The sequence below is a fragment of the Electrophorus electricus genome, chromosome 2 (genome assembly GCF_041902795.1).
Source record: "Electrophorus electricus isolate QZ-2024a chromosome 2, ASM4190279v1, whole genome shotgun sequence".
In the NCBI taxonomy this organism is placed as follows: domain Eukaryota; kingdom Metazoa; phylum Chordata; class Actinopteri; order Gymnotiformes; family Gymnotidae; genus Electrophorus; species Electrophorus electricus.
Window position 1 is genome coordinate 36,353,749 of NC_137498.1, and position 22,871 is coordinate 36,376,619.

The window sequence follows — 22,871 nt, forward strand, 5'->3', positions numbered from 1 at the left end:
TAAGACCTGGGATGCGAGGCCGGGAGCACAAACACAAAATCGTATAGAATAAACAGAGAGAGAGGCAGCCAAGGCAAAGGAGAGTGAGTGAGCACTGGACAGATTTGGCATGCAGTGACTGTCCTCCCTGCAGACATGTTTTTTTTGTTTTGTTTTGTTTTGTTTTTTGTGTGTGTGTGTGTGTGTGTGTGTGTGTGTGTGCAGTGCATCTGTGACCAGAGTAATAGGATGCTGCTGGATGTTATATAGAGAGAGAACTCTAGGGAAAAAACTTCCATAAAAGTAAATGTAAAAGCAAGCAATACAGCTGCTGCAAGTGAAATGAGCAATGTACGAGAGCTAATAAAGCATAAATTGAGATCTCCAGTTTGGGACAAAGGAACATGGATGATGTCTGAGGATGATTACTGGTCCTGATTTTCCTGTGGTTGACCCTCTTTAGTTCTTAGCCAGAGGTCATGTCTCCTCTCTCTGGCTCATTTGTGGAGAGTATCTTGCACACTTGGCCTGATGGCACACTTGCTGCGGGCTGCGTGATCACAGCCTCCCTCCCTGGAACTGCAGCCTAATGGAGGGGAAATCACAGCAGCAAAACAAACAGCTTTCAGGGAAGGAAGTGAGCAGCACTGTCAGCAGGAAAGATCGAAACAGTGTAGTTTGGATAAAATGCTGCATGGGGCCTTTGTGTCAAGCTGGTGTGTTAGCGTATGCAGACAGGGATTGCAGCACACTGTACAACCCTGCTGAGTACTTTGCACACTTAGCATCAAATGTCAGCTATATATTGTCCCATTAGAACTGCCTTTATATCAGAAATCTGCAAGTTTGCTCTTTGGAATCATGTTTATACTGATTCCAACAAAGGTCATTTTTTTTCCCATGCATCTTATCATTGCTGACTGTCATTGCTACTGACAGCACTCTCCTTGCCCTGCACACGGCTATACAGAGTGGTGCTGGTGAACACTCTGTTTCTTCCGCTCTCTCTGTCAAGACTCCGATACCACCAAGCAGGACTATTGATCGGATGGCAGCACGCTTCAGGAAGTAAAACATTAGCTTAGCCAAGCCTCTCGGGAGCATGGATCACTCTGAATGAGACGTGGAGGCGTGCACCACTTCTGAGCTTTTGGTTGAAAGAGAGCCAATGAGAGAGATTTTTTTACTGCTCTGAAACTGAACCTCAGGCTGATTCATTTCCTATTCTTCAGTACAACTGTTTGTAAATGTCAAAAGCAATGGTCACTGTTTGAAATTGCTTTGTTTAACATAGTTATATCAAAAAGGTCTGCATATGTACAGTGGCATGTCACAGTCTTAGTTTTCACACAAAGAAAATAATATAATAATACTTCAACAATATATTAAATATTTAGCAGGGTACTGTTATGTTGTGGGTGGAGTTTTGTTCTACCAGACTTTAGGTCTGTATTGTGTTTTAATATGTTTGAAACATCATGTTGAGTAGGTCAATGTTTTATTTATTTATTTATTGAACACAGAGGAGGGGTTTGGGAACCAAACCTGTGGTGTTCTAGTCATCACATATGATAACCTAGTTATTGATTGAGTTATAACAGTTATTTTTATTGTATTATTTTTGTATGTTTATCTGCATTAACATTTTATTGCATTACAATCCATTTATATGCAGTGTTTTAAAAGCAGATAAAAATATTGTGCAGATAATTGGTTCATAATTTTTGGGGGTGTCAAGACTTGGTACGTACATACATTGGGGTGCCAAGACTTGGTACATATATGGTACAGAAATTTACACAACATTGTTTTAATACTCTGGTTGGCTATAAGTGTCCATTATAAAGCTTGGACTAATAGAATGTTTAGGGGTCGGTACATGATTGAGTGGGGCTGGGTGTTGAACCGCCATACTTACACAAGCGTCATCGTGAGTTCACCCAGGCTTTCAGCACATTTCGTCCTGCTCTGCTGCACACTTGAGAGCAAGGGAGTGGAGCCTTGATTAGACTTTCACACCTACATTGGGCTTACATACCCCCTATCATCACCCTGCACTCCGCCCCATGTAAATGCACACTAGGCTCATAATTAGGGCTGTATTGGTCTCGGTGCTCATGCTGGTAGGGCAGCAGGTGGTTCACGCCATTTGCTGCCAGCAGGCATGGAGGTCCAGGTCTCTATTTTGCAGTCAGTAGTGACCTGTGCTTACAGGCAGCTAGGAACAAATATACTTGCTGTTTGATCGACAGTGAAATCATGAGATCACTTCATTATGACGTATTATATGGTAGTGGTATATGGTCTGTACAGTACAATAAGGATGTCAAGGCTGTATATCATATGGAGAAACATTTTTAGTTAGACTTGGCACAGTAAGAAGATGAATCTAATATAAATAAAGCACAAACATTACTATTACACACAAAAAAAAACCATACAGTAATCATACCAGAGGCTGTTGACAAAGGCCTGGTTTGTTTGAGGCACTTATGTGTAACATGGCACATGAGTACAGAAGTTCCTTAAGGAGACAAAACATACCACTGATTTGGCCCATAGATGCTTTTTCACATTCACAGACACACACGTGATCTCCAGACATTCAGAAGTCCCACCCGTCAGCTGGTGTGACTTAGTCTTTTCTGTATTTAGCCCTAAAATTGAAATACCCCAGTAGTAAACTTGAAGCTTTTGATTTCATTTGTAACTACAGCCTAAACAACTCAGGTGCAGACGATGCAACATTGTCACTAGACCTACTGTATTTCACTTAAAATGCTTACTGTACATTAGAGAACTGTTTATTCCTTTAATGTAGTAATCAGTGCTGTGAACAAGTAACAACTGGATTTCTTCTGAGTGGATTGAGTCTTTTATTCAGTAACACGTGTAACTTGGAATGACAGTGAACGAAGTGATGTGTGTGTGTGTGTGTGTGACTTGCACTGTAATGCCTCTAACTACAATGAGCTTTCATTCAGAGCAGCCACATCAGAGAATCAGAAATGGAAGGAGGGCATGATAAAGGTGCTACAGGTTACTGTGCACTTTAGTGCAGGGTATTCTGAGAGATGAGGTGGGCTCTCTGTTCTCTTCCGAGGTACTAATCAGTTTCTAATCATTGCCATGGTGCCTCTCACCTGTTATATTGCTGGAGCAAGTAGTCTCAAATCCAGCTAAACGGTTCATTAGCCAGATAATACACAGACTTTACACAATACTTATTTAATGAGGGCATGAGACAATGTTTTGGCAAAATAATGAGGTTTTATGGTTGCTAGTTAGAGTACTTGTTTTTTATTCATTTAGTCAGTTGTCCGCAGTCACCTGTCAAACATCCATTAATTCATGATGTTCGGTGGGCTTTGTGTCAGGTTTTAATGGTCTGAGCCAGGGGCTAAGCCCCCCAAGAGAATAGCAAAAATTAAGAAGAATCATCCATTAACACCTGCCCTAAATGCTGCAATCTCTCTCACACATAATGCAACATAAACTAATTGAGATTTCAGCAAAGCAGTACAGAGCAGTTGGTAACAGTGTCACAGATTGCCCAAACATTAAATCTTTCAGACTCAAATTGTGGTTCAGGCTACAGGGCTGTTGTACGGCAGCAGCACCCAGGTCCTAGTGCCCCTTTAACTCAGTATATTGTGAATTTGGAGACACTGTGGCATGGGGAATAAGATATATCAATGAGAACTATTAAAGATTTATGCTAATAATGTATGCATATATGGGAGGAATAAAGAACATTTAAGGGGGGCGGGGGGGCTTTAGCCCCCATAAAATAGGCCTAACGATGCCCATGGTCTGAGCTAATCTGAACTAACTCTTTCTGCTCAGTGGGGGCCTGAGCCCATTATCTGTGTAAGTGTTTGTCAGCATACATTCCAGAATCAAGTTAGGTATATTCTGTTTTGTTTGTTTTTGATTGGCACTAAGGGATGACATATCCTAAACCAGTGCAGTCTGATGTCCTTAGGGAGTCTTCACATTCGTTCAGTATTTAGCAAATCAATTTTGCTGCTATTAATTATGTTCGCTTCAATAAAGAGATCAATTTACTGACCTCTAATTTAATAAATGGTCCAGAGGCATGGACCATGCTAGACCTGTAGGTACACCCTCAAGTTTGTCACTGTGCCAAGAATCAATGAGGCTGCAACAAAGTAGAAATTCACTCTTAATAATACAACATGCCTGTCCATGACACAACGTTTGCCCGTGTACATTCACAATTTATATGAAGGCATGTTTTTTGTGTTTTTGCAGGGTCAAGTCATGTTCAGGAATGGAGAGCGCATGGGAACCATCAAGTTCACACAGTTTCAGGGTAAGTGTACCTTGAATTCCCTCAGACGTTACAAGCATTACTTGTAGAGGACTCTGATTCACAAGGCCTGTTTGAAACAGTGCTTAGACACTTGGGAAAATAGTCATATCATCCAATCATAATAAATCAAATTATATATTTTCAGTGTGAGGAAGTCTTATTTTGAACCCAGACTGATGTGATGTCAACTGCAAGATCATAGCAGTGTACCCATATGTTTATGCATCTTTTTGTATAGCCATGGCACGGTGCTACATCTGGGCATTGTTTGTGCCATTCATTACAGAGCCGTGAGGTAAAGTGGCCATGGGGTTCATGAGCATGGTCTAATGGGGTCAGCGATCCCAATACTCTGGCATCAGCAGTTATTAATCCAGTGTGTTCCTGGAAGCCTAAATGGGGGGTTTGGATAGCTGAGATTTAATCTTGGAGTATGATTTAATCTCTGAGCAGGGGATTCCCCCCTTCTAGCCTATAACAACTACAGGCCATGACCTTCCTTTCTGCTTTCTGCTTTCTGCACAGAGGTATCCTCCATAGTCTTTCGTCATTATTCTGTCTGTGTTTATGTGTGTGTTTGTGGGTGTGTGAGAAAGGGAGACAGAGAAATGTGTGTTTGTGTCTGTGTGTACTTGGGTATTTGAGAAAGAAAAATAAATATTGTGTTTGAGAGAGGAAGAGTAACAGAGAGCAGGACAGAGATTGTGTTTGTTTCTGTGTGTTTGTGTATGTCTGTGAGAAAAAAGATTGTCTGTGTCTGAGTGTGTCTGTGTGTGTGTGTGTGTGTGTGCGTGTGTGTGTGTTTGTGTGTGTGCGCACACATGCGCGCACGCCTACGTGTGTGTGTGTGTGTGTGTGTGTGTGTGTGTGTGCGTGTGTGTGCAAAGCCGCAGGACAGGGAGACCTGTTAAGCTGTGGGGTGATTGAACTGGCTGTCTATTCGATGGCAACTGGCAGTTTGGCAGATAAGTGGCAAAAAAAAAAAAATATGTTATCAACAGTGCAGCGGAGAGCTGCTTCTACTCCACTAGAACAATCAAAAGAGAGCCACACTGGCATAAGGCACTGTTCTCTATCTCTCTGCTCCCTCCTTCTGTGTATCACACCCCAACCCACCCACACACCCACCCATACACATGACCCTACCTCTCTTTTACTGGGCTAACTGATTGAATATGATTGCCTCATTTGTAATGAGGTGCTGAGCCTATGCCCCATCCTGGAGGGGATGGCAGACCTAAGTTTGGGAGTCTGTCTCTGATACGGCTCCCAGCCTCCTCCATCTGGATAAGGCGGTGGGCGGCAGAGGGATAAACTAGTTATTGATTTGATCACCCTTTGATTAAGCTAAGCATTTGATTTGACCTCTTAAATCAGCCAAGCATATGGTATGTTCAAAGTGCTTCAGGTTCTGAATCACTGTCCTCTTGTTAATGAGGACAGGAAGAACTCACTCTAGGTTCATTGCTATAATTATTTGAAATTCTACAAAACCTAATATCAACATTTTGTGGTTTCAAAACATAAATATGGTATGTAAACCAAAGGCCTGACGTATTAAGTATTATATATATATATATATATATATATATATATATATATATATATATATATATATATATATATATATATCAGACGTGTCCATGAACTGTTACTAGCAATAATCACAAGTTATATGAAACATACTCAACACATCCATCTCTATTTAAGTATGACATGATAATATGATGTCTAGAAGTAAAAGCTAAATGACTGTAGCAGCATTTCCTTACCTGATAAGAGCCGTGTGCCCTGAAGAAGCCATTAAGCATGGCATGCATGCATGAACCCATCAACCCAGTTTAGAGACTGAATTATTATTTCTATGTAAACACCCAGCATGAAAAGCCTTTCTGCAATAAAGATTAAGGGTACAGGACATTTTAAAAGAGACACTTGGCACAGTAAATAATAATGTGTGTGTGTGTGGTATGTATGTATGTGTGCGTGTGTGTGGGAGAGAGGGGCCAGAGGACTCTGGGCCACAGGGGCTTGCCGTTAGTCATACTCCTGTGGCATAGTGGTATAGGGACAGTGGAGCTGAGACAGCTCATCTGTGTCGCAGACTGCCCATTGTTTCAGAAGTACACAGACAGCTTACATCAAACCATCAGCCTCAGCCACCTCTACCCACCTAGAACCAGGAGGAGATCACTGAGGAGCATCATGAGAATCAGAAATGAAGGGTTGCTGATAATAAAGTACTCTGTTCTGGCTTATATTGACCTCTGCGTAATATGTACAGTCAACTTAAAAGACTTACAAAGGACTTTGCCTTTCCTTTTCACAGAAATCTGAACTCTCTTGCTTAGTCTTGTTCAGCAGCTATCTCCAAGGATGTTTGTTTATCAGAGTTGTCTAATTGGTATTTCTGGGAGATATATTGAACATGCACTTGGGACTACTACTAATATTTGACTGTTTGATAGAGACTCTGTTTTCATGTGAGATTTACTGTTATTTTAAAGGTACCTGTGGAAACATAACCTCAGTGTATATCTAGTTACCAGTGGTAATGTGCAGTACTACCCTTGTTTTATTGTTTCATTATTTTGTAACATCTTTTCCTCTTGGGAAGAACAACATTATTTATTTTCATTGCTGTCTCTCTCTAGATGTCCATTCTGCTTGTTATTAGAGTCATTACCCCCACACAACATACACATCGTTTTCTTTTTTTTTAATTGTGCATTTAGTGCAATCAAATGTTAAAGGCTTTTTGCTTCCTGTATTGCTCCCTAGGTGTCTGGGGGGGTCTAGACAAGGATTTTATCCAACAGCAAGAAGGGTTCTGCTACAAAGCCAAGCTGAAAAACATCAAAATGGTTCTTCCTAAAGTCTGTTAATTGAAGAATGTACACTATGGGGAAAATCGTTTGCATTTACTAAATTGCAGACATTGGAACTACATGAATAGTTTGTTTGAACAGTGCCCTCTAATTGAGTTGTTTCAGTTCAAGCATTAATTTATTAAATTTAACATGCGATTTTGTTTACTTTATTTAATTGTGACATTCATTTAAAAAAAAAAGTATAGTAATGCTCATAAAACAAAATCACAGTTATTTTTAATTTCAGTTACTTTGAGTGATTGAGCTTTTGTTAGCTTCTGTGTTCACTGTCTTGTTTCCCCTCAGACTATTGGAGTGAGTCAGACTAGTACTTTTATCAGAGCTGTGCTCTTCTGCTGCTGTCTCTTACAGAGGGCGAGGAGGTGAAGGTAGGGGAGTACAACGCCATTGCTGACATCCTCGACCTCACCAACAACACCATTTGGTTCCCAGGTAGGGAAAGCCCAGTATAGTGTGTGTGTGTGTGTGTGTGTGTGTGTGTGTGTGTGTGTCTGTGTGTCTGTGTGTTTGCACTTCTCTGTGTTTGTGTATATTGTGTTTGTGCGTGTGTGTACACACACATGGGAGATACACATGTTCCTTCCTTTTACTGTTGGAAGTATGACCTAATGAATAATTCACTAGCTATTTTTCACTTGCACATTTGAGGTGACATTCGTTGTCATTTGTTTAATCCCCAGAGTTTTCTTTTTATACTTTCCCACCACACACACGCACACATACACACATGCACACATACAAACACAATGAATTCAAGAAAAGCAGACCTTTTTATGTCAGGTGCTTCCTCAAATAGAACTTGGTAAGACAAGCCATAGGAATCGATTGGAACACTGACAAAAGCTTACAGAGTAAACAAAGAGGGAAAAAGATGACAAACACTGTGGTCACTGACCACAAACTCTGAAGAGAGGGACACTGACAAAGTCCTGTTCACTTAAATAAACAGGCTGGATAATTTGCCTTTAAATGGTGAAGAAGCCCATTCAGGGCTGTTTCTCAGGACCTTAAACCTATTTAAACGTCTTCTCATGGCCCTGACTTCTGAGCTGAACTCTTACTTTCATACCTTATGTCACTTGTACCTTTATCCAAAGCATAAATAAATAAATTTAAGAAATAATTCAGATTCACCGGAAGGATTTTCAGAAATTTGTTCAAACTGTGCTCACTATCTTACACCATTACCATGGAAATCCATGTCAACCTTGTCATTCTTTTAAAAGAGAATATGCTGCATTGCTATTATACAGCTGAATAATAAAGAGGTGGTTAAGAGGTGTGGTTTAAAATCAAAGAGGTGGAGCTCTGCCGAGTTGGACAAAAAGCTTGCAGACATCAGGCCCTGAATTGAACCTACTGTATCATTAGGATCTCTTTTTAGGTACAGCAATATCAAAAAAAATACCAAGTAACTACTGTGAAATGGCACTAACCCCCAGTTGTTTTAATAAGTGTGTTCTGACTCCACCTCAGGGGTGGGGCCACCAAAGGATCGGACATTTGTGCACCCACAGCGGCGTCACATCAATGTGCCTCTATACAGCATCTTGTCCACCATCACCATACTGGGCATGCTCATGGCCGGCGCCTTCCTCTTCTTCAACATAAAGAACCGCAACCACAGGTCAGGGTGGAGTTTTGGCCCCCAAACTCCTTACGATAGGCGATCACTAGAGGGATTGCAGTGGGTGATCACTAGAGTGGCAGCTTGGTGCTCTTTTCCCCATGCAGGCTGATCAAAATGTCCAGTCCCTACATGAACAACCTCATCATCCTGGGAGGGATGCTCTCATACACCTCCATCTTCCTGTTTGGCCTGGATGGCTCCTTCGTCTCAGAAAAAGAGTTTGAGACCTTGTGCACTGTAAGTATTTAGTGTCTTTGCAGGTACATCTGGGAGCCGGCTTAAAAATTTACAGCCATGTGAAATCTAAGAGCAGTCCACTTTCTCTTCTGAGACACTAGCATGCCATGCAACACTGGTCTTTCTTTCAGGCGAATGTAGCACATTGTTCCTTAGTCCTTGTTGGAACGTGATGGTCTGAATCTATTTAATTAAGAATTTTTGATTACTGTGAAGGTGTGAGTCTGTGGGGAAGGTCCAAAAAAAGTGTAGTGTGTGGCACACATTTAGCAGCCTGCGCCAAGTTCTGCCACTCCAAAGAGCTGCCGTTCCAATGGCAGTGATGATGGAGGAAAATCAGGCAATCAGTATTCCTGTGGACAGCTCTTTGATAAACTGAGCCCTTATTCTTTCTAGCTTTACTTGACCTCTTTCACTGTCATTTTTATTCTAAGCAGTGGGTGTCTGACAGTTTGACAGTAGTGCTGTTTGTTGAAATAGAGGTTAAACAGTAGGAGATAGGAGGGGTAATGTTTATCCCTAAAGGTATTTTCCCGAAAGGAATAGGACTGTAAGAACTGGATTCTTTTTCTAAGATTAGGCTGTTTTATTGATGATTCAGATGTATTCTAATCTGTTTTGAGCACTATCTGGGCTAGTACCCACTATTGGAATTCTTTCATTTATCAAGAAAATTATTTTTTGAGTTCCATACCTTAGCTTGGTAGAAATGCAGTAATAAGAGTTGTTAGCAGTAGTCAGTAGCAAAACAAGTGGTCAGTATTTATGCTGTATTGTGTATAGAGTTGAATATGAACAACACTGTAATTTATCATTTAATACAAGGTATGTTACTAGAGGGAAAAGTTTTGAAATGTTACATTTTAGAAATGCCCTATTTAGCATTTGAATAAATTTGTCTCACTGCTGTTAGTCAGAGGAATATTATGGTAGCCATTGTAGCCAATGAGGAGTGTTCTCCTGTTCAGGTTCGCACATGGATCCTCACTGTGGGCTACACGACAGCATTCGGTGCCATGTTCGCGAAGACCTGGAGAGTACACGCCATCTTCAAGAATGTGAAAATGAAGAAGAAGGTGAGCTGTGTAGTTGTGTTTTAAGTGTGGTTTTCTCCATGACAACCATACAGCTGCCGAATGATGCAATCTTTATTTCACTTCTACAAAATGACAGAATCTACATTAAGATCAGATCTTTCTGTCAAACCCCTGCAGTGATCAGAATAGCAGTGCCAGCATTTGCTTCCAACCCCTACCCCACACACACACATCCCATACCCACCCACCCACACACACACCCAACACACACAAACACACACACACACACAAACACAAACACACACACCCCACACACAGCAGCCTTGCTGGCCTTGAAAGCAGCTGGTAGCCAGTGCTAAGCACAGGGGAGTATTGAGAATGAAGCAGAGGTCTGCACTGCAGCACACAGATTGTTTAATCCAGGTGCAGGATAACAACACGTTGGTGGTGGGTCATAATGTAGGATTTGGCCATCAGCTACCCTCATAGTATTGCAGCACAACAGCCTGCAGCTGAACATCTTCCTTTCTCAAGCTCAAATACATGTGTGTGATAGAAGAGGAAGAGAGGTGACTGGAGCACCTGCCGGTTCACATCATTCAGCAGTTCTCTCTGAGTTATCCTGTGAGGAAGAGCAGCTTGGATGACCCGATTTTCTCATGGATCTGTTTACAGTATACATGCTTTACCCATGCCTCTTATTCCGGTATATTCCATAGGAGTCACCACTTTTGAACATTTAATCTGTTACCATGGGACATTTATAGTCTTTATGGGGTGTGTGTGTGTGTGTGTGTGTGTGTGAGTGAGTGTGAGTGTGTGTGTGTGTGTGTGTGTGTGTGTGTGTGTGGGTGTGTGTGTGGGCATGCACGCGCACACACACAGGAGATACATATATTCCTTCCTTTTACTGTTGGAATAGATTCTCTGTGTCTTTATATGTTTATTGCTCCTATTGCTAAGGGAATAGGAGGTGAACAAAGGGTGAACATTTCACTGTGAATAGTGTATCACCACTCACACATCACACATACTGGCACAGTGCAATAAAATTTGTATGTGTTTTATGCCACATCTTCACACACACCCACTGACCTCAATTCTGATAGGTTTTCAATTTCAGTTTTAGTTGTGAAATAAGAAAGCAGCGAGTAAGGCTGAAGGAATATGACACAGTGGGCCTTTGTTGTGTGAGTGATTATGTAAAGTATGGCGAGTCCTTAGCTGCACTGCTCTGCTGGCCCTGGTTATTTATAGAGCATACAGACCTCTGCAGCAGCAGCAGTGTGGGAGCAGCACTTCTGATGCAGGAGGAAGAGTGGGTGAGTTGTCAGAGGGCGAGAGAGAATGAGAGAGAGGGAGAGAGAGAATGAGTGAGAGGGAGGGAGCAAAAGAGGGAGCAAGAGAAAGGGAGGGAGAGAGAGGAGGAGTGAGGGAAGAGGTACAGAAAAAGAGGGAGGAAGAGAGAGAGGATGAAGGGAAATAAGCACAAAACTAGGGGAAAAGCACATTCAAAGGGAAAGGAAACGTGAATCAGTGAAAGACAGAGAGAGTAGTGTCAGTTGCATACACACAGCTTCACTGGTCTATTTAGACCATGGGGCACTTTTTATATACCAAGATATGTTTACTATATGTAATTCATAAAAAAGATGATACCACTGAGAGCATCACCTAGCTAACAATCTAACACCACAGTGGCAGGAAAAGCAATGAATAGAAATATGTTTTCGTTTATGCTGCTCTGATCAAAATCTCTAATGCTGGTGAAGGTTCAACAATGTAACACAACAAAACAACGAAGCAAATGCATTTGCATAAATAAAAATAAAAATAAATCAAATAAAAGGCTGAAAATTCACTTTATTGGATATAACCAAACAGCTGTAACTTCACTGTAGTTTCCTACACTGGCACCATTGCTTTAATAAAGCAAGGGGCAACCTCCCACAGTCTTGACGCTCTGCTTCCATTCCCTGTGCTTACCCTTGCCTTCATAATTAGCACTACTTAGGTTGTGCCTGTGGAGACTAATGGTGTGGTGAGCAGAGGGCAACTTGACTCCAGCATTTTAATCGAAACACTGCTGCTTCTGCTGGTGCACAATGGTGGACTGCCAGGAACCTGACTCCCGCTCCAGCTCCTGTATGCTGGAGGGCCCATACTGGGGGTGTGTGCATGTGTGGGTCACTTAAGCAAGCTGAATGGGGCTCTTAGAACATTCAGACAGCATGCTGCAAATCTTAATAGCAAAGCTTTTTGTGTATTTGAACAATTCACCAAAATATTTGTTCCTGTGTACGTTAAGTTAAAGGACTTTAATATTTTTACATTTACAGTTTGACACACTATTAATACTATATGAAATGTCATGATCTTCCATCATTCCAAAGTTGAACCATGCACCTCAGTTATTCCTTCATTCCTTTATCCGCACATTACATTTTCACGTTTTTGCTGGCTAACCATAAGTCATATGTCTTATCACTGAACCTTTATTCGTGGGTCTTTGGGGACCTGTTGCCCTTTAGATAGGCACCCACCCGTTGTATATACATAGCCTAATTTATTGCAATATTTTCAATGACACTAAAGGTGTTGGCCTATCTTTGTTTGACCAATTCCAAAGCCATCAAAAGCCCATGGATCAAAACCAATCAAAAGTTCTATTCTGAGCAGCACCTGAAAAGAATCACTGTGTTTTCTCCTGTGTGATTCCTCTAAAGCACCCAGTGCCTCTCCATGCCTCTCTGTGACCTTTTCTTTGATTCTGTCCAGGTCAAATGCTGTTAAATAAAAAGAAAAGATCAGATGGGTCTGGTACTTTCATCCTCCAAAGTTCAGTATGTGAGGAAAGAAGGTTCCTTTTTGAGTTGTTGGAACTGAATTGTGCCTCTCTCTTTGTCCACACACCCCTACTCAGACCTTTCTTCCCTTTCCTCCAGATTATCAAGGACCAGAAGCTGCTGATCATCGTGGGGGGGATGTTGCTGATTGATCTGTGTATTCTCATATGCTGGCAAATTGTGGATCCCCTGAAGAGGACAGTAGAGGAGTACAGCTTAGAGGTGGGTTTGCCACTTTAACCACACCAGTCTTGTTTTGTTGTCTTCATGTTTGGAGCCGTAACCGTGGTTGGCAGTGCCTTCTCACCGCTGCTACTATTTTTGGTTCAGGAAGTGAGCCATCCTGCCCCTCCCACTCCTGTCAATGGTGGATGCAGGCCAGTGGGGATGTGGCTTATTGGCACGCCTTGTTGGAAAAGAGACACTTAGATGCGCCTTTCACTCGTTGCCCTTTAGGGGGCAATGTGTGGAAAAGAGAATTTCAAAATAGCATGGACATTTTGGAGCTCTGCTTGCTTTAGTCATGGGCCAGGCACTGTCAGTACTGATTAGACATGTTTAAATGAGCATACACCGGACACCGATGCTCCATAATGTTGTCTGTAGCCTGATTTTTACGGTATTGTATAATTGTGTGTTTGTACCAGATTTGTGCAATGTTTACTGAGGCATGTTTACATACACCATTTGATAAATTAATATGGTAAATGACAGTGATGTTATTACAGCATAACTGATGTGTTTATTAAGTGGAGCAGTCAATGGTTAGGAGTATATTTTGAGATATTTTTAGCACTGATTCCTTTTCTGAGACACTGATGTCATATGCCCAGTAAGACCTGGAAACAGCAGGGACTTTGGCTTGTTGCCACTGGCTACAGTCTCTTGCCAATAATTTGGCAGTTCCAAGTCCACACCAGTCTACAGCATCCTTATGAGGTTGTTAACAGGCCTAGATGTGTGGAGGTTTGAAGGTTTTGGCTGCTTTCATTTCCCTGGGGTTCCCTGAAATGGGCAATGGGTAAGACTTTGCTTCCTCTTCTCTCTCTCTTTCTTTTTTTTCTCTCTCTCTGGGTTTCTCTCTCTGGACTTTTTGCACCATTGTGCTCCATTCTCTTCTAACAGCCTTGGAGCCTCCTTGAAACACTGAGGTGTATGGCTTCCAATCCCCCAGGCAGGGGAGAGAGGAAGGAGGGAATTACTGGACCATGACACCAGCAGGCGTCATGGGCAATGCCGTCAGACCGATGGAATCATGGCTGCCCCCTCCTTGGAGAAGTCAAGGCAGGGAGATTAGTTCAGATTGATTGGTGGCTGGAAAAGGTCCATTAACTCCACCATCACTCGAGGGTACTTAGAGCAGCCTCCTCTTCCTCTCCCATCTCCAGTACCTTATATTTATGACACACTATAGGTGTACTTTGCAGGCATTGTTCAGAGGTCCTGAGCACTGACCTTGTTTGACTAGGTACATGTCCTATGACCAAGCCTTCAAACAAGCTGTCTTGACATTCCATCTGGCAAAGCATCCTATTTGCATATACTGTATAGTGGATGAGTTTTGTCCTTTTTGCTGATCATAAAGTTGTTTTGTGTGGGTGCCTTAGACAATGTGCCTTTTATGTGCTTATGCTTCTGTCTTATTGTTTGGAGAAACAAAAGCCTTCAGGAGCTGTGTGTACAGTCTGAGCCTAACAGTGTCAATGAGGCTGCACAGAAAAGGGCTCTCACCAGGGGCAACCCAACAGGATGCACAGATCTAAACTCTTCTCGCTTTCACTGTTTCTCTATGTACTCTCCGGACTCATGCTTGACCGGCTCATTTACCACCTCATTTGGTTAACAGAAAAGCCCAATTTCTTCCATGCACACAGCTAGTTGTATGGCTTGTCAGAACAGAATGGGAGTGAATGGAGCTTCGGGGGGTGTAATGTGCGGGGTGAGCAGCGGTGGGCCCTCCCCTCCCTCTGTCCATTCACTGAAAGTTCCTCAGTAAGAGCCTGAGCAAAGTAAAGCTGCTCCATTTGGGCCAAGGCCGGTCCAGTTCTAGCTTAAAGAGTTGTAAGAGAAAGCAGGCTGAGGAAAAGTGGGCCATCTTTGGTGCAGAGAGCCACAGTTCTGCCGTCAGAAGCCTGGAGATTTTTTATAGACCGTAACATCTCCTAAGGGATAAAGCCTGGTATCATTCCATAATTAAGAGTGGTTGATTTTATTTGAATATGCAGGTCATAACTAATATGCCTGTTTCTGTAGGTTTAGCCAGGAGGCATGACATTGAAAAAGCAGGTTATAATACAACTTGAGTGGATGTAAATATGAGATGTAAGAGAGAGAAAGAAAGAGGAAGAGATAGAGAAAGTGAAAGACGTAATGGGGATTTTATAGATCCAGACTACAAGTCTCTCTCTCTCTCTCTCTCTCTCTCTCTCTCTCTCTATGTGTGTGTGTGTGTGTGTGTGTACATGTGCGTGTGTGGGTGTGTGCGTGTGTGTACATGTGCGTGTGTGGGTGTGTGTTATGAAGGACAAAGAGCTTATTAGCATTCCACAGGGTGCTCCAGCAACACTTGCCGCGATTGCTCCTGTTCCCGTGCCGATGCTGCAGCAAGTGCAGTCTGCCTGCTCACAATATTGCAGGGAGCCATTTCCATGGCAACGTCCATGGTTTCTGACACCCATAAACCAGCATCACCACTCTTGATCCACAGACACAAAAAGAAAAGAACAAGAAAAAAAAGAAAGAACAGTAGGCTGTTTGATGTCTAGCAAAATAAGCAAGTATTATTCAGGAGAAACAAATGTGTTTTTACATGTGACAACAGACCAATGCACAATTATGGAAAATGTAAGGAAATGTAATGCTCTACTTTGTGTTATGTAACCCCATAAGTTTTCCTGAAGCACAGAACTGAGTGTGAGATTTAAAGTGCCCACTGCAGTTTAGATGATGTTGAGACAGTTAAGAAGGTTAAGAAAATCCGGAGAAATATAGACACAGACACCCTGCTAAACACACACACACACACACACAAATCACACAGTACTTATATACAAATATATAATAAATACATGAATGCCTTTAGTGAAAATGCACAGAATGTTTGTCGTTCATCCTTCTTTTTCTTTACTGAGTCTGTTGTGAAATATGTTACTACAATACACAACCACACACAGGTCTTCAACACGCAATGCCTCTCATCTCATCCATTTCTACTTCACAGCTCTCTTGACCTGGGTGTATTTGTGCTGTCTGTCCAATGGTCTGGAGTGCTCACATCTCAGTATACATAATCTCTCTTTTGCTCTCTTTCTCTCTCATTTTCTTTTTATTCCTCTCCCTCTCTTCCCTCTCTCTCTATCTCACACACACACAATCGTACAGTATGCTGGCCTCTCCCTCCACCTCTCTGCTTTTCCTCTTCCTTTCTCTCTCTTTCTCACTCTTATTTGGCAAGCGGGACATGAGTCAACGGTACTTTTTGATGTGCAAATGCACTTTTTTATAGATGGCTCTTTAATACAGGGAGTAATTGGTCTGAACATGTAAGCTCTCATTATCGGCTGCTGGAGCTGCCAGATAGGGTCTAGACTCTAGAGTGTGGCCAGATTCACTGTTGTTGGCAAGAGGCCTCAGAATGTTCCCAGTAGGAGAGGCATCTTACATCCAGACATACACAAACGTGCACATTCCCATGGGATGGGCAAAGTCTAAAGCAAGAGGAGAAAAGCATGCAAACCTGTCAGCCCATGGGGTGTCAGTCACATTGTCTTGGGTCATCATCTATCCTTCCTTTCTTCGGAAGAAACTCAACACAGAGTCACTCCTGAATGACTCCTCTAAAGGAACTAAGGATATAATATGTAATGGAAGTGTGTCTATTTTTGTATGTATGAGTACAGGTGTCACACACATACTCCAGATTTTATAAATATTCAGTATATATACATAAACCTTCATCTCAAAGTCATACATACAAACCTGTATACATACACCTCTGTTAGAATGCTGTCAGTGACATTTGAAGGGCAGATATACCAAGTAGGGTCAAACAACATTTTAATTTGTTTCTCTGACTGTCTTCTGATGTCTGGGATGTTAAATTAATCTATAGGTTAGATTAATATTTTCACTGTAACATGCTTTACTATTCAAACATGCATGTTGCTAGTACAGTCTACTACTGACTCTTTCTGTACATATAAAGATATGTGCAAACACAAATGCCTCCACACACGTGTGGTGTGTTGTGGTGTTCGTGTGTGTGTCTTGGCTGGCTCTTGATCTAAAATGGCTTTGGTGGTTGTGTAAATCAATGGCTCTACAAAGCAAACAGTCCTTTAGGGCTAAAACGGTTCCGCCTCAGTCCTGAATCGATCAGGCAGGGGAGGAAGAGAACATCAGGTGGTGCCTTAGGAGTGCATGGCTAGGAACTGCTGTCCTGCACGTGTGAATATCTTTTCCTTCGCTTCCTCCTCCCTAGTCTTAATGACCATCATGACTCAGCAAGCTAGATGTCACTGATGGTGATTTGGTTCTACTCTGTGGTCTAGAGAGCTGAATTTGTGATGGTCTAGAGGGAATGCATTGAAGCTTGGCTGAACAGAGGGTCCAGTGCTACACACTGGGTAAAATTATGTAGCTTTTGTTTCAGTAATGTATCTAAAATGGCACTTGCCAATGGGGCCAATGAACACGTCTTTCTCCCTCTCTCCAGAACTGTCTTTCTCTCACCACCTCCCCTCCCCTTGACACTTATTTGGTGTGAAAATCCAGTTCAGTCTCTGCCCACTGTTGCTATGCGACCACTGATTGTGCATGAGGGCAATGCAATTTACTAATTACAGGCATTCAAAATAAAAAGTGGTGTAAGGGTTCCTGTAGTTAGCTGAGAGTATTGTCCATCCACCACTACACTCTGAAGCCCAGACTGACATGGCTGTGGCTTCAGAAAGAGGAAAGGATGAAGCTGACACTGGGTGCTGACTAACACACAGACTAGCATCACAAATTAAAGTGTTCACCATAATCATTGGAATAAAAGGTAATGGATACTGCAATATATGGTGCAAATACTCTCGGATGTTGTGTTTTGTTTTGTTTTTTTACTTACAACCTTGAGCCATTTAGAAAAGTGTAAATACTTCTAAACTTGCCTTCAACAAATTCTTTGGCATGTGTGGCTCATAACTGCTTCACCAGACAATGTAGCTTTTTTGCCTGTAACTCCAAAGAGTGCCTTATTCCCAGCAGAGGGCCAGGCTGGCCAACTTTAGCCCCTCCCCTCACCCTTTACATCTACTTGTCCTTTCTCTTCTTCTTCTCTTCTCTGAACACACTCAATCACAGCTCCAGACCAGACACATCCATTACAACTCTGCAATTCCCCACAGAAGGAAAATCCATTAGTGTGCAGTGTGTGTGTGTGTGTGTGTGTGTGTGTGTGTGTGTGTGTGTGTGTGTGTGTGTGTGTGTGTGTGTAAAAGAGAGTGAGAGGGGCAGAGAAAGAGACAAAGGATTGGGAAGTATTTCTCCTATTGTCAGTGCAACTTCTGCACTAGGTATTGAAAACAAAATATGTTCGCAAAGGTACAAGTCTGTGTGTGTGTGTGTGTGTGTGTGTGTGTGTGTGTGTTTGGTAGAGGAGCTCTTTGTGCTTGTGACAGGGTCATGCAGGCAGGCTCTGTGTGGTGCTCTAACAGGTGTGCTCATTAAGGAAGCTGTGACACAGGCACGGGGCCTTAACGTGAGTGGCTGTGTGAGGAGGAGATCTACTGCACATATGTGCCACTCCGGCTATGTAACTGCACCTCTGCTTTCCACTCCTGCTGTACAGTGTTTGAAGGAGACAGGTACATGGCGATACAGAGGGACCACACTGCCAATGAATAAGTATGTGTGTGTCTGTGTGTGTGTGTGTGTGTGTGTGTTTCTGTGTGAGTGTGTGTGTGTGTGTGTGTGTGTGTGTGTGTGTGTGTGTGTGTGCACGTGTGTGTGTGTGTTTGTGTGTAAAGGAATCAGAATTTACCTCACTATATATATGCACACACTGCTGTTTATTAGTGTATGGTAAAGCAAGGGCAGAAGTGCATGTTGTGTTCTGCAGTATCGTCTGCAGTGCTGTCCTGCTGCATCAGCAGAGTGGTGGCCGAGTGCATACAGATGCACTGTATGGGAGTGGATGGTAGGAGAGGAAATGAGATGACAGGTGAGCAGAGGAGAGGAGAAAACAGGAGAGGTGAGGGGAGAAAAATAGAGGAGAGGAGAAGAGAGGGGAGGAGAGAGAGAATGAGGAAATTGGAGAGAGAAGAGGAGACGACAGGAGAAAAAAGAGGACGGGCAGGAGAAGAGACAGAAGAGAGGAGAGTAGAGTGCAGTAGAGAAGAGGAGAGGAAAAAGAGGAGATGTGAAGAGAGAAAAGGAGATGGGAGGAGAGGAGAGTGGCACAGGATGCAACTGGCCTTGATTGCCTCTCAGCAACCTCAAGCATATACTCCCCTCCTCCAGGGCAGGGGGACGCCTGTCACAGGGCTGCATAAAGTCACTCCACTTGGAGGATCACCTACACCCCCCTCCTCCCAGACTAATTAAACTTTCAGCTGCAGAGCAGCATGGACTTCAGCCCACCTGGACAGCATGACGCAGACAGCCAAGGCACAGAGCAAAGGGCAGCGTCCGGTCTCTCACCCCACAGAGACTAAGCACGTCTGACTCAGGAATGCTCTTATGAAAAAGCCCTCTCAGTCAGTCACTGCCATGCCACTGTGAAGGGTTTATTTATTCACTCATTCCTCATGTGATAGTAAATAAAAAAGTGGGGTGCTTTTTTTTCCCACAGAAGCACTGATTTATTTGGGTCCCCATCTGGGTGATGGATGGGGTAAGGTGGAGTGTCGTGATGATTTGTGAGCACTCCACCTCCAAGCCCTCTGAGCTCTGATTGAGTTTGCTCAGGGTTAGAAAACTCTCTAAAGAGAGGTCTCTGTCTGTGTTTTGTGAGTCGAACTTTCCCCTGGGATATTTTACTATTCCAGTAGGGTTTCTGATCCTGAAAAGTAGATAGTTATGGCAATATGTAAACAAAATGTAATATATTTAGGTTAAATATAGGAAATAAATACAGAAGGTTCAAACCTTCTGTCATGTATTTGTGTGTATGTCTGTGCCTGTTTCTTAGTCATAGGTGACACAGGTTCTTAACAACTCTCTTGTCCAGTCTGATTCCAAAGATATATGCACAGCACATCAGCTCAGTCTGAGCAGAGCCTGCCAGTTCCTACTCACGTTTTCCGAGATACCCTAATGCACAGCCCAGATGGATATCTGTTGCTGGTGGAGAGTGTTTGCACTCTGCTGGAAGTGATCTCTTTCTCCCCTTATCTCCTGCCGCTGTGTCTGCCGTCATCTCTTTCCGGAAGCCAAGGGAGGGAGGGTCAGGAAGAGGGCTGGAGGCAGGGGCGCGGCCCAGGGATCAATCACATGGTGAGCGCTGGAGGAAGCGCATGGTGAGAGATGGAACTGTAAAGCATATGGTCCTGTTAAGGTGTGCAGCCTCCAGTGGGAGCAGTGGGCCACAGGGGGGATGAGGCGGGACACTCCCACACTGCTGCCCGATACTCCTCAGACACTCTGCCCCGGACCACTCTGTCCTCGGCCACCGTGTTTAGAATCAGATTTCATGCCTGTGTAAGCTACACAGCAGGACCCTACTGAACATATTTAACCCTGCAGCACTTCCCAGGTATGGCAGGCCAGGTGGGGAATGGTGAAAGCAGTAATGATGCCTGCACTGTCTCTCCACAACGGCTCTCGTTATGAAAACTGTGAAAAACTGTGAGTCAGTGGTGCGGTTTTGCTCATATGCGGTGTACATGCACATGCATTGTCACACACCCCCTAGTAAAACTCTACAATTTATTCTCTGTGTGAGCTCTGGCTTGATGTGGGTGTTAGGGGCGAGGGAGTGGGGCAATGGAGAGAGGTGTTAAACGCATGGAAATAGTGGTTGAAGGGTGGAGAAAAGTGATGGACTGAGGGATAAGGCAGAGGGGAAAGGTGTGTCAGACGTGTGTTATCTCACCGTCCAACCCCAGGAGCTGCTCTCCCTCCACTCTGCCATCTGCACATTCATTAACCCGCATGCCACAGCACACTGCTGGGAGGGGCTGGGCCATGATCACTCCTCACACAGTGTGTGTATGTGTGTGTGCATGTGTGTGTGTGTGAGACAGATAGAGAGAGAGAGATTAGGTTGAGGGTTCCAGCGTGACATTCCTTCTTGTGTAGCGCAGTCATTAGTTGCTGTGGCACTCCTAACAATCCTTTCTGACTTGACCAGTTCATTCATGCAGAATGCAGAGAAACACTTCCAGTTTTTTCTTACGTTCTCATGGGACCTGGCTTAGTTTGTGAGGTTATGCTATGAATTGCCAACATAGTGTAATAATATGATAGCAGATTCTGTGTGTGTGTGTGTGTGTGTGTGTGTGTGTGTGTGTGTGTATGTCACCATTAAATAGACACATCAGAGAGGTATGTGCCCTGTTAGCCCACACATGCTCAGCTCTACAGCTCCAGTCCTGGGTCACATCAAAGGGCTTCAAAGGCTCTCTGAAGCCAGAACCAATTAATATACTATTATTACTCAGGCAACACAAGATGCTGGAGGTTGGACTATATGGCATTAATCACCATAATCAAATTTTCTGTTAAGTGTGTCTTCTAAAGTATAAATGAAGTACTCACTAAATGATATTTACTGTCTGTGATTTATTTAATATCAGTTTTAATTTTATTATTTTATTATTTATTATAGCATTATATAATTATAGCAATTATAATTGTATTTATAAATAATTCTCTGATAATTCTGTTACATTATCTGTAATGATAAATCTTTAGTTTTGCCTATCAGGACTGTGGACCAACTGCAGTTTTTTATATATATGTGTATATATTTGTGTGTGTGTGTGTTTATTTGTTTTTTTTAATTAATAAAAACTAATAAATAGCAAGTCTCATTCATCTGCTGACCATCTGCTGGTGGGGTTTGCAGGGTGGGAAGTATATCACTTCCCACCCTGCAAACCCCACCAGCAGATTGAACCAATTGAACCTATTCATTGAACCCCACCTGCTCCATGCCACTCCCCAACCTTGTCCGACAGGGTGGGGACTGGTGTGGAGCAGGTGGGGTTCAATGGTGTGTATCAGCCCCGTGAGTAAGAGCTGGTGGCTTCACTTCTTGATCCCCTAAAAGAGGAGAAAGCTACTAAATAGAAGGAAATGGTGCAGTGGCACTCTCTAAGACCACCTGAAGGTCATTCACAACTGGACAGTTTTCTTTTCATCACAGTTACTGCCAGTAGTTCATAATAGTAGCAGTGTTTTTGCTCCAATGCTGAAACAAGCTCCGTTTAGGAGAGGATGATTCTAATGAATAGAGCAGCCTCTGCTCAGAGCTTTATTCATAGCATCACTGTGCAAGAACTTCTAAATAAGAGATCCTCTGCAAATCTTTTTTTTTCCTAACAGCCTAAACACACCTCTTCATCACGCTTGTATAATCATGCAGACAGCTGGCCTTCCTCAAACTGTCCCATCAGCCAGAGGAGCTGGCTTGGCCCAGCAACAAGCCAACAATAATACATTCATACCCTGGCATGAGTTGCTTTCCTCCATGGTTCCAGATCAGATAGGATTATCATCTGCCTTCCTGTCATGCTTTCTGTCCTACCTTTGGCATTTCTGGCAATTCAAAACATTGAAAAAATGAAGGCCAGTGTTTTGTCCTGTGATCCTGTGCTAAGCCATTGCCTTACACAGCATTTCCGTTTGTGTGTTACAAAGTATATGTGTTATACTGTGTATAGCCTAATGGTGTCTTGTGGGTGCATTATGGCTGGCCATGTGTTTATA

At 42.9% G+C, this 22,871-nt stretch overlaps 1 protein-coding gene across 2 annotated transcripts in view; it reads left to right on the forward strand.

Moving 5' to 3' along the window:
* The window catches only part of gabbr2 (gamma-aminobutyric acid (GABA) B receptor, 2), a 143,405-nt gene that overhangs the window by 99,931 nt on the left and 20,603 nt on the right, over positions 1-22,871 (forward strand). For both annotated transcript variants that reach the window (XM_035528864.2, XM_035528865.2), the window contains exons 8-13: positions 4,255-4,315; positions 7,558-7,638; positions 8,683-8,833; positions 8,941-9,073; positions 10,042-10,149; positions 13,056-13,178. In XM_035528864.2, coding sequence (XP_035384757.1) covers positions 4,255-4,315; positions 7,558-7,638; positions 8,683-8,833; positions 8,941-9,073; positions 10,042-10,149; positions 13,056-13,178 — 657 coding nt within the window. The remainder of the gene's footprint in view (positions 1-4,254; positions 4,316-7,557; positions 7,639-8,682; positions 8,834-8,940; positions 9,074-10,041; positions 10,150-13,055; positions 13,179-22,871) is intronic.